The sequence below is a fragment of the Pygocentrus nattereri genome, chromosome 3 (genome assembly GCF_015220715.1).
Source record: "Pygocentrus nattereri isolate fPygNat1 chromosome 3, fPygNat1.pri, whole genome shotgun sequence".
In the NCBI taxonomy this organism is placed as follows: Eukaryota; Metazoa; Chordata; class Actinopteri; order Characiformes; family Serrasalmidae; genus Pygocentrus; species Pygocentrus nattereri.
The window spans coordinates 26430631-26443084 of NC_051213.1; the positions used below are offsets into that span (position 1 = coordinate 26430631).

General features: G+C 40.7%; 1 protein-coding gene across 3 annotated transcripts; it reads left to right on the top strand.

The window, feature by feature from the left end:
• Positions 1 to 5401: 5401 nt before the first annotated feature.
• On the top strand, positions 5402 to 12089 carry LOC108434183 (solute carrier family 52, riboflavin transporter, member 3-B-like). 3 transcript variants are annotated; one of them, XM_017709146.2, is made up of 4 exons: positions 5402 to 5560; positions 9754 to 10839; positions 10949 to 11072; positions 11353 to 12089. In XM_017709146.2, the coding sequence occupies exons 2-4, from the start codon at positions 9809 to 9811 to the stop codon at positions 11563 to 11565; spliced, it is 1368 nt and encodes a 455-aa protein (XP_017564635.2). In that variant the 5' UTR covers positions 5402 to 5560; positions 9754 to 9808; the 3' UTR covers positions 11566 to 12089. The 3 variants fall into 3 exon arrangements, with proteins under 3 accessions (XP_017564635.2, XP_017564633.2, XP_017564634.2); XM_017709144.2 differs by lacking the exon at positions 5402 to 5560 and adding an exon at positions 8431 to 8536; XM_017709145.2 differs by lacking the exon at positions 5402 to 5560 and adding an exon at positions 8857 to 9225.
• The last annotated feature ends 365 nt before the right edge of the window (positions 12090 to 12454 follow it).

The window sequence follows — 12454 nt, forward strand, 5'->3', positions numbered from 1 at the left end:
ATCAAGTACTTCATTTTATTTCATTTATCATACTCAGTGGGTTTGAGTTTGTTTGGTCTTGGTTAAGATCTAGGAAAGTCCTTATAGGAAGGTCTGTTCACTCAGTGGCCATCTTTGAAATACCACAGTGCAGTTATTTCCAGGTATACGCAGGACCCTATCTCTTTGAATAGGGAGATACTAAAATACTCAAAACTGAAGCTCGAATTACAGAGCATGTTAAACACCTATTTGAACCACACTCACACAGTTTTACTCGTTCACATGCACACTAAACCTCTGGCTCACAGTTTCATTTTCTCTCTTCATTGTCAAAATCGGCAACTCATAGCTGATGCTTTACAGCTTGAAGCATAACCAGCAAGCCTATTGACGTGTTGTTGCCCATTACCAGCTTTTCTGTTCATATGCTGACCATCAGTTATGGGCATAATGGCTCTTTTTAGTGAGTGAGTTCAGTTGGCTCAGCTCACTAATGAGAGTTGACTCCCAAACAGCTGGTCATTCAGCAGCATGCATTTTCTTTTCTTTTTTTTTTTTTCATTAGCTAAGTTAACAATACTCTAAATGTAACAGTTGGGAGCAAGAAGGTGGAGGCATGTGCTGAGAAAAGCAAGATTTACTCGGGGCAAATCCAGGGTAATGATCAAAACAGTCCAGGTTCAGGGAGCCAAAACGGAGAAAAGGAGGGACAGACATGACAAAAATGAACTGGATAAACAAACAATGGGGGCCGGAAAGTCAAACACTATACAACACAAACAATACATGTACTTCAAACATAAACAGGGACAAAGACAAGCCAATCGTGACACTAAATCTATTTTATTTAATCTAATTTATTTTTCAATCTTGTCTACTTTCTATTTAACAAACATTTCACTACATTATAAAACAAAATAAGGTAGATGTTGGTAAGCAGTTCCACTGGATGAATTTCGAGAGGGAAGACTCATGAGACAAGCTGACGAGAAAAATGCAGGCAAATCTATCAATTAGTCACCAACAAAACAAGGCAGGTCATACACACCCAGCCATTACCATGTCTTGAAATATCTGCAGACACGTCTGAAAACACACTTCTAAAGATGTATTAAGACATCTTGAGGTATGTCTTTAGAAATGAAGACGTCTTCAAGACTTGTCTGTAGACACAGTGTCAAGATGTCTTGACTATAATAATCACCCAAGTTGTCTTATTTGTTGACGAGCTGAAGAATGCATGTTACTTATGTTTTAATAAAGGGTCACAAATCCATTTCAGTGCTTTTAAATATCTTTTTACAATAATCACCCTTAATAAAAATAATTATTTTTAATAAATTAATAAAAAATTATTTTACTGTCATTACAAAGTACATTACAAATTTTGATAAACTTTTATTATAATAATAAAATAAAAATACACATATATTAAACATATTAAACCTTTAAAAAATGTAACATTTAAATTGTTTTACATTTTTATTACTTTGTCAATTATGATTTTATAGTTTCTGGCTGTAGTAATACAGCAACTACTACCTTAAAAAAAAAAAAAGCTTTTCAGTAAAAGTATGCATTTTTATGTTAATTTGCTGGTGCCAAGTACAAATAAAATGTTTGGCAGTACCATAAGAATACCAAATTTATACCACAGGATGTTGTGGTGGCACCTTTCTCAACTGAACTGTCTTAAGACACAACCTCTCTACAGTTATGTCTTAAGTCATGCCTCACATTCAAGACCACAAAATAATTATTTCCTTGTCTCAACACAAAAACAGTGTCTTCACTTAAACGTTCACTTCACGTCTTAAGACGTTCTTGAGGCATCTTGGTGTAAGAAAATTACATCTTATTTAATACATTCAAGACATTCATCATCAGACATTAAAGTAAGAATTGATATTTTTGCTCTAAGGGGGATTACAGTTGCAGAGTGTATGTCAATTTGACACCAGTGTTGTAAATACAAATCATGCTGTGAGCCCAGCGTGAGTTTTAGCTAAATAGAGCATCACATCTGGATCCTCTACACTTGCATAATGTCCCCACCCCTTTTTAGGTGTAAGCAGCCCCTCTAATTTGACTTATGGTAAATACAAATTCTGAGGTCTTTGACAATTTAGCTTAAAATACAAGTACCCTGCAGATTTATAGCTATCAGGAGCCCAAATCCTCTGGCCAGTCAGGCAAACAATTATGTCGTTGCTGGTCAATGATTGTCATTGTTACATTAAATAAATAAATAAATAAATAAATAAGTAAGTAAATAGGGGTTGATGAAGGTCCTTTTAGTCTGCCTCCATTAGTGGACAAAGTGGACAAACAGCCCCACCCAGTGGCCAAAGAGTCATTTTCTGACATATACAACTACCTTACTGAATCACCAGGTAATGTGTCTTCGATATCTGTCCGTTCTTCTGTCATTAACACACTTTAATTTGCAGTTTTGGTCTGCATGTATGTTTTTCTAGCGCTCTTTGTCCGTACCATCTAGTGTGCGACTGCAGACTCTATGCACCTTTCTGGTGACGTCAAACAAAACACTGCCTGTATTCACTACAGCACACTTTTAAGTCATTGTAGAGGAATGTCACTAACATGGCGTCTCTTGTAAGATAAACTTTTTTACAGAACGCTGTTTTAGCGGCATGTGCTACCCCGGGCTCAAGGAGGAGGCTGGAGGCAGGGTTCAGGGTCAGCAGCCATTATCTTAATTTTCCCACCCAAACACAACAAACAAAACCAACACTCAGCTGGCCACTTTTCAGTGGCTCAAGCTGTCTAGACTTCTCAGTCCTCTCTTCCCTCAGCTTTTCAGCTCATTCAGAGTCTCTCTCTCTCTCTCTCTCTCTCTCTCTCTCTCTCTCAGCGCTTTGTAAAGGCGCTCACTCCGCCCGCCAGATGAGCATCAGCTGCTCTCATTAAGGGCAGCGTGAGCACCGGAGCCCAGAGGGAGCGACAGATCGCCGCTCCGCCTCCCCGTCACCGCCCCCTGGTGGCAGCTCAGCCGCCAGACGCCTCGCTGCGTAAAAGGGGGCGGGGCCCAGGCGGCGTAGCTCGGGACTCGCTCCTTGCTCTGGTGCCTCTCGTGGTCGGCACCGTCGTCCCCCTCCTCCCGCCGTCACTCCCACATATCTGGGGAACTCGGGCTTTGCGCTCCGCCCCCTCCACACCAAGGTTCGTCGCCGCTGAGTGTTCGCCCGCCTTCCTGCCGACTCTCTCAGCCGTCATCGTCGGGGCCGGGCCACAGCTGTCTATAATGAAAATGGAATAGGCTGATATTAATAAGGAGAACGGAAAATCTAACAGGGCCAAGGTTACACTGGGGCAAAAGTGTGATGTCTCTTAAATAGGAAAACATGAGTATTTCAGTTCAATGAAAATATTCTATTACATTTTACTGAAGGGCCTTACACACGTTCTTATTGAACACTACACTTGGTTGTGATTTAGAGGTCGAAATAGCAGTAAAATGACTCTACCTGTTAGTCTGTTCAGTGGCCCTATCACTTCTACAGGGATGCTCTATTTTGTTTGATTCTGTATTATTGCTATTCATATTTGCTTTTATTTGATGTAACTATTTAATGCCGAAACAAATTGTGGTAAACCACTTGTATGGTTAGTTTTCTGAAATGAGCAGCATAAAAATGAAGCAACAATAAATACAGGTTTATTTTTACAGGTATAGTTTTTACAGTCACAGAACAACACAGAACAGGAAATCAACACAGAAATGAGAAACAAATGGTTTTATGCACTTGCCAGTTCTGACATACACCTGCCTTTAGCACAACAACAACCCATTTTAACCCGTTTTAAAACTCCGGCAATACGATCTGAGAGGGAATGATATCACAAGTAAAAGCATGCCAACCTGGTATTATTTTTTTACTGTAGTTTTACAACATAAATTAAGAGTCTTCCCCCACAGGACACAGGTTTCACAGGAGAATTCCTAGCCTAGAAATTCAGCAAGATTCTAATTTGTAGACAGTAGAAGAATGTTTTTTTTTTTTTTTTACTCCAGTAGCTGGAGTTTGTCTACACTAAAATATAAATGCAAATGCTTCAATTTTGCAGCAGCTTGATTTTAAAAAATCCATGATATTAGTGTCTGAAACGCTGAAACAGAAACTCCAATTCCCCTTCCAGCTGTGCCTGAACTAGAAACTATTTTGTTGTTGTTGTTGTTAATCAAACAGCACTTCATCACAATATTACAGAAATTAAACAAAAATAACAGAAGCTATTTTCTTAAAGACTAGTTTAAGGTTAAAGCCCTAATTTTAGCTGTAACAAATATTGGTACTAATGCATTTACCTTATGCTTTATGCATAATAATATTATACATTATGTTTTGTCTTCAGACATGTTCTTTTTTGCCTTTGGTTAATTAGTAAAATAACATAAAAAATGTACCTGTGGCTGTGAAACAGGTTGATATCTTGAAGATAATCTTCAAACATCAAACACAGAACATTAGACAGACATAAAGAAATAATAAAAACTAAGAAGTCAGAGGAAAGAAAAACAATGGCAATCATAAGTGTAATTAACTACATCATAAATGCAAGTCATAAGTGTGAGTTATTTATACTTTCCTTTTGGAAAAAACACCCTTTTTTCAGCTGTATCAAAAGGGTTATCAAGCATCAGACTGAGAAAAGCACTCAAGGAAATCAATTAGAATAAGAAGAAAACATAAACTAAAATATTTAACTCCTCTACTGCTGTTGACTTCTACACATGGCATTTAACCCATATATTCAATAACATTTCTCTTAGAACAGCACATAGAGGAAACATATGCTTTATGCAACAGAGGTGTAGAGAAGTGGAGGGAACAATGTATTGTACTTTGTGATTCATGTTATCTGAAGGCTTCAGGTTCTTGAGTGAAAAACAACACCGAAGAATGACTGCATGTGGCCAGCTTGGAGCAAGGAAGGTACAGCATGTGCAGAGTGGAAACTAGATTCCTCTCTCCCTGTGAAACCTTGAGGCAGGCGAAGAAAGATATTTTAAGAGGGCATGAAGTACATTTTTAAGTGCATGGGCCTTAAAATGGCCTTTCAAAACTCATTAGCTATAGCTTTAGACTGTTGTAAAGTTTCCGTCTGAAGGTGAAATACCCTGAGGTGAAGATTTTATCAACACTAAGCATATCTGTAGCAGAAAATGCAGAATGACTATAGGTATTAACACCAACAAAAGGCATGCCTGCCCTGACTCATAGAAATCACAGGCTTCGATCTAAAGCTGTCTGACAGTTGGTTTAGTTAAGCATGCACTCCTTCCTCCACAACAGTGAGGGCATAACCTCAGGGCCAGACTGCTCTGTCCTCTCCCCCCCTCTCCTGGCCTGCCTTGGGTCTCAGACTGGACTCTTCTCTAAGACCCGCCAGCCACACTGCATCACAGGAGCAGCCAGACTGGTATCCAGAGCCGTCCTCTCTTGTTAAACATTCTGAGCCTGAGCAAGGCCAGGCTGATAGTGGAGACTCAGACCGGAACAGCACACACTGGAACTGATGCTGTGAAGGACAGTCAGAGGAGGTTTCAAAACAAGTGAGTCACTGTACGTTATTAAAGCCTTGTCTGTATAGAAATGATTCCTTTTAGCATCAAGGATGTCTTTATTTTTTCATCAGCTTAAGTGGTAGTTATGAGTGTGATTGGTAAAAAAATGAATGATTGTACTTTACTTTAATACGCAGTTATGGTGGAATACTACTTTATATGTGGATGTAGGGATCAATCTGTGTTTTTTAAGTGTTCCTTAAACCTGCCTCCTTTACTTTGTTTGACTCTCTCTGATCCATGATCCATGATCCGTATTACAACAAATGTGTTTAAATATTTTGTCCATTGCCTTCTCCCCTCCTGCATGACCTTTTATTACATAATGAAAAAATTCTCCATGGGATTATGTGTAATTAAGTCAAATACTACCTCTAGTTAGTGCTGTGTTTTAGGAGCTATTCCCTTGATCCTTTTTTTTAAATAGATAACACTGTACCTTAACTCATTTTTCACAGATATGAGCAAATACGCAATTTAACTGAGGACAGGAAACTATGTAACATTCACATGACACTTTCAGGGCAGCTTAAACACCCCTTTGGCTTAATATATAGGTCAAAAGTCATGTGTAGCAGAGGGCATAGACGGTATGTCACCACACAATCAACCTCAAAGCAGAAGAGAGATTGTATGTTTGCATGATTTCTTATGGATTTTCTCATTTTTGTGAGTTAATTCTTCTTCTTCTTTAGTTAAAGGTATTTAGTTTATTACACTTATGAGTACCACAATGTTTTTTTTTCAGCAAGAAGTAAACTCATCACTATTTAGTGTGTATTCTTCTATTATGTCTATCCTATCTTCTATTATGTCTATCTTACCTTCTATTATGTCTATCCTATCTGTCTACCACAGAGCTTGGCTAACTGTGAAGATTGTGTTCTGCTTCATGGCCACAGGCATTTCTTAAATCGTATTTCAGTGTGTTTTACAGGACAAGAATTAGTTACATTAGAAAAAAATGTAAAAGATTTTTAGACTCTTGCCATTTGATTTGAATCACCAAGAGAATTTAACCAGAGGCCTGATTTTAATCTCTATTACAATGGCAAAGGAGGTAAGGTAATATGTAGCTTAATGAATATTTGTGACAGCTAAAGGAGAGTGTTTAACCCCTAAAAGGGCTTATTATTCTGTAACTACTATAATTACTTAGTAACTACTATAACCTAATTGTGTAAGTTATGTAGTTATAAGACTGAGGAACTGATGTACACACATACACTTATAGGTCCCATTGACTGTAAGGGGTGAAGGTCAGCCTGGTCAATAAGATGTTTAAATACGCTTTTCTGAGCATCTGATGGATATACACATATGATGGAAATACACTGCTCAGAAAAATAAAGGGAACACTTAAACAACACAATATAACTCCAAGTAAATCAAACTTCTGTGAAATCAAACTGTCCACTTAGGAAGCAACACTGATTGACAATCAATTTCACAGCTGTTGTCCAAATGGAATATTAAAATTATTGGCAATTAGCAAGACACACTCAATAAAGGAGTGGTTCTGCAGGTGGGGACCACAGACCACTTCTCAGTACCTTTCTGCTTTCTGGCTGATGTATTGGTCACTTTTGAATGCTGGTGGTGCTTTCACACTCGTGGTAGCACGAGACGGACTCTACAACCCACACAAGTGGCTCAGGTAGTGCATGTCATCCAGGATGGCACATTAATGCAAGCTGTGGCAAGAAGGTTTGCTGTGTCTGTCAGCGTAGTGTCCAGAGGCTGAGGCGCTACCAGGAGACAGGCCAGTACACCAGGAGACGTGGAGGAGGCCGTAGGAGGGCAACAACCCAGCAGCAGGACCGCTACCTCTGCCTTTGTGCAAGGAGGAACAGGAGGAGCACTGCCAGAGCCCTGCAAAATGACCTCCAGCAGGCCACACATGTGCATGTGTCTGCACAAACGGTTAGAAACCGACTCCATGAGGATGGTATGAGGGCCTGACATCCACAGATGGGGGTTGTGCTCACAGCCCAACACCATGCAGGACGCTTGGCATTTGCCAGAGAACATCAGGATTGGCAAATTCGCCACTGGCGCCCTGTGCTCTTCACAGATGAAAGCAGGTTCACACTGAGCACATGTGACAGACGTGATAGAGTCTGGAGACGCCGTGGAGAGCGATCTGCTGCCTGCAACATCCTTCAGCATGACCGGTTTGGCAGTGGGTCAGTAATGGTGTGGGGTGGCATTTCTTTGGAGGGCCGCACAGCCCTCCATGTGCTTGCCAGAGGTAGCCTGACTGCCCTTAGGTACCGAGATGAGATCCTCAGACCCCTTGTGAGACCATATGCTGGTGCGGTTGGCCCTGGGTTCCTCCTAATGCAGGACAATGCTAGACCTCATGTGGCTGGAGTGTGTCAGCAGCTCCTGCAAGATGAAGGTATTGAAGCTATGGACTGGCCCGCCCGTTCCCCAGACCTGAATCTGATTGAGCACATCTGAACATCATGTCTCGCTCCATCCACCAACGCCACGTTGCACCACAGACTGTCCAGGAGTTGGCGGATGCTTTAGTCCAGGTCTGGGAGGAGATCCCTCAGGAGACCATCCGCCACCTCATCAGGAGCATGCCTGCACATTCAACTTTGTACAGAACAAAGTATTCAATGAGAATATTTCATTCATTCAGATCTAGGATGTGTTATTTGAGTGTTCCCTTTATTTTTTTGAGCAGTGTACATATATATATATATATATATATATATATATATATATATATATATATATATATATATATATATATATATATATATATATATAGGATCTTTTTAATTTGAGAGAGTCAAAAGCAAATAAAACGCGTTTGGTTTACGGTGAATTCTGACCCTCTTTGCTTGCCATAAGAAAGAGCGCTTTGAACCGTGAGAGGAGAAAAAACCGCTCGAGCCGGTTGTTGTAGACACGCGCTGCTCACAACGTGTGGAGTCGGCAGCGGCGCGCGAGGTAGGCTGTGTGTGTGTGTGTGTGTGTGTCTGTGTGTGTGGGTGTGTCTGTGTGTGTGGCTGTTTGTGTATCTGTGTGTGTGTTTCTGTGTGTGTGTGGGGGGGGGGTGTCTGTGTGGGTGTGTGTGTGTGTGTGTGTGTGTGTATATCTGTGTGTGTGTACATCTGTGTGTGTGTGTATATATATCTGTGTGTGTGTGTGTGTGTCTGTGTGTGTATCTGTGTGTGTGTATCTGTGTGTGTGTGTCTGTGTGTGTGTGTGTGTGTGTGTGTGTCTGTGTGTGTATCTGTGTGTGTGTGTGTGTCTGTATGTGTGTGTGTGTGTATCTGTGTGTGTGTGTGTGTGTGTGTGTGTGTGTGTGTGTTGAGCAGTGATTGGGGATAAACTGCACTTCATGAACGGTCATTTACAGTTTCTGGCAGCATGGAGGAAGTCAGGAAGTGCACGTGGACACTTCTTGGAAACGGCGCTCATTTCCTTAATCGTCAGTGCAGCTAATTTTGAGATGATTAGCGAATGTGGACGCTCAGGTTTAGAGAAATGCGTTTGTGAGGCGAAGGTCACATAACCTTGGCTTGACCCATGAGGGACTTTTAATGAGATGATCAGTCTTAAAAATGTTGTTTTTAAAAGTTTAAATTGTGTCGTTACTCCGAACAGACCAGCTTCCTGTCCTGTATACACAGCAGGTAAGCTAGCTACCTTAGCACTGAATGTGAGGATGGATGGATTTAGGCTGAGAAGTGCAATGATTCCATACAGTAGTGTGGTCTACAAAAATATACAGCACTTGAAGCTCTTTTAACTAGTTTTAAAACCACTTTAAATGTTCATTCTAATCATTTAGTTACACAATACATAGTTATAAAATAATGGCTATTATTTTTATATTATTTTAGATATTATATTATTTTTAATAATGACTATTTATTATTATTATATTACTTATTATTTACTATTTAATAGAAATAGTAGCTAGCTGTCCTTTCCCTTGGATGTTATGACTTGTAAATAAAGTGGGGTTTTTTGTGTCTAATTGTCATTTAGCACTTCAATAATAAGGTCAAGCTTGGTCCTTTGTTCCATGTTTATGGGTGACTCCTGAGACTGTTCCCAGATCCATAATTACAGTCAGCCAAATCTCACCAAAGCTACAGATGTAACCATAGCAGACATATAAAGTTGATCATTTGAAAACTCCAGTGTTCATGTTTCAGATTACCTTCTGCACCACGTGCTGGACAATCAAAAGCTGAAATAATCCTCTTCATCATGGCGTTGTTGACACATGTGCTGGCCTGCCTCTTTGGCATTGGTTCATGGGTTGCCATCAATGGGATGTGGGTGGAGCTCCCACTGGTTGTACCTGAGATTCCTGAGGGCTGGTACCTGCCCTCCTACCTCACTGTCATCATCCAGTTGGCCAACATCGGTCCACTCTTCATCACACTCATGCACCGCTTCAAGCCAGGAGCTCTGGATGAGCAGCCAGTTATCTACACTATCGTAGTAATGGGTGTTGTGGCCACCTTCCTCCTGGCCTTCCTCTGGAAGCACACACTAGTTGTGGGGGGTGCTGTACACAGTGTGGCCCTGCTGTCTCTCAGTTTTCTTCTATCAGTGGTGGACTGCACATCTTCTGTCACCTTCCTTCCCTTTATGATGAGGCTCCCGCCTCAGTACCTCACCAGTTATTTTGTTGGGGAGGGTCTGAGTGGTTTGATTCCAGCACTGGTGGCGCTTATTCAGGGAGTAGGGATGGTTCAATGCAAGAATGCTACAGCTAATGCAAACGTTAGCATGGAGAACTCCACCTGGGGGTCAGGTGGTGAACTGGTGGCACATTACGAGCAGGCCAACTTCTCTGCTCAGGTCTTCTTCCTGTTCCTCAGTGTAATGATGATAGTGTGCCTGGGCGCTTTCCTGATGCTCAACCACCTCCCTGCTGTGGCCAAGGAACGCAAGTGTGAGCGCTACCTTGATGATGCCACACACAGAGAGAAGGCTGGTGTTGGCCTCTCTCTGCAGAACTCTGTTCCAGAACAGAAACCCATGCTGGATTCCTCAGAGAGTCCGGTGAAAGAACCTCGCAGCAGCTTTGGCAAAGGCACCTTCAGCAGAGCACAGCTGGTCTTAATCTTTGTGGTCCTGGCCTGGGTCAATGCACTAACTAATGCAGTCCTCCCTTCAGTACAGTCCTACTCCTGCCTCCCTTACGGAAATCAGGCCTATCACCTGGCAACAACCATGGCTGCAGCGGCCAACCCTGTGGCTTGCTTCATTGCCATGTTTGTGCCAAACAGGTAAGATATTATGACCAAATTTGATTTGATAGAAGGCTGGAAGATCTTTGTAGATTTGGTTGCACGATCCAGTGAAAACATAGCTGACTTAGCTGTCTTTCCTTTCAAGGTCCTTGGTTCTGATGGCAGTTCTCACAGTGACTGGTACAGGATTTGGGGCCTACATCATGGCCATGGCAGCACTGAGTCCTTGCCCTCTATTGGTACATCATGATATGGGAGCTGCACTTGTGGTAAGACTTACCTGTTTACCCAACCCAATTATTGATTATGATATTATCAAACACTGATGCACTACAACAATTATGAGGCTTCATTGACTAAATATATGTAACTATAAACTATATCAATTATGATTAGGATATTTAAGTGTCTGTAAAGTGTCTGTTAGGACTTCCTGAAGTATTTAACAGATACATCTTTATGTAACTTAATAGTACTTAATGACATTACTGTACATTTTATTAACTGACTCTCTCTCTCTCTCTCTCTCTCTCTCTGATGCACAAATAGGTCATAACATGGGTGGTGTTTGTCCTCACTCTGTCCTATGTGAAGGTGATCATTGGGGTGATCCTGAGAGATGAAGGACACAGCGCCCTCATATGGTGTGGTGCTGTAGTACAGCTTGGCTCCATGTTAGGTGCCATGTCGATGTTTCCTCTCGTTAGTATTCATGAACTATTCAAATCAGGGGATCCATGTAACACTAAATGTCCTAAATGATGACAAACATAATTAAGTCATAACATAAATATTAAATGTGTTACAGTTCATCACTCTGTGTAGTTCACATACACCAAAGGGCAAGTTTGCTTTAACCCTGCTGTAACACATAAGCCAGTTTTTGTATTTTTCCAGAGACCAAACTGAAATATTATAAATATCACAGCCCATGTGTGCACAGTCTTTGTCTGTAAGCACTGCAGTAAACTCACTAAAGTAGACCTTTAGTGCTCTTGTTACACTTGACAGAGAATCTCATAAATGGATGTAAATATCTATCATTGTTACATTATAGTCTGTCTACCATAGTAACTTCAGCTGATACTTGATGAAGAGTGCCTTGGCATTATGCTGTTTAAACTTTAAGTCTTTTTACATTATGTTTGTGAGTTTTATGTAATTTAATTTTTGCTTTTTTTATTTATTAGGCCTGAATAGTGACAGATTAACAATTTCCTTTTTGTAGGACTCTGTCATGTTTAAATAAAATGTGTGTTTTTTAGAATGAAATACTTGAAATACAATTCTGTAGTGTGTTTATTCATTTTATGTTTCTAAAGCAAAGAGAGCGTTCCATCATACTGGCGAGAAAAACAAACTATCTTCAGTCTACTAATATTGACTTTTCTAAAATCTTGTGGTGATATAAAAATAACTTTTTCTGGCTTTGACGCTTGAGCTCTTAGTGCAGTGCGCCAGAAAGCCAATAAATCGTGGTTGTGATGTCACAGCTCGGTGGTCTAAATCTACAGGCAGTATACAGCTCTGTTATATTAGGTTAAATTTCTCAGCTTAAGACATCCCTGACGGAGAAGTGGCTTGGAAAATGGATGGATGGATGGAAGACATCGTTTTTGACAATGTTGGCTATAACTGAAAAGAAAACGTA

Coding starts and splice junctions, on each gene's coding strand:
- LOC108434183 (XM_017709146.2), top strand. CDS start 9,809: ATGGCGTTGTTGACACATGTGCTGGCCTGCCTCTTTGGCATTGGTTCA. Junction 10,840..10,948: donor GCCATGTTTGTGCCAAACAG/GTAAGATATTAT, acceptor TTTCCTTTCAAG/GTCCTTGGTTCTGATGGCAG. Junction 11,073..11,352: donor ATATGGGAGCTGCACTTGTG/GTAAGACTTACC, acceptor ATGCACAAATAG/GTCATAACATGGGTGGTGTT.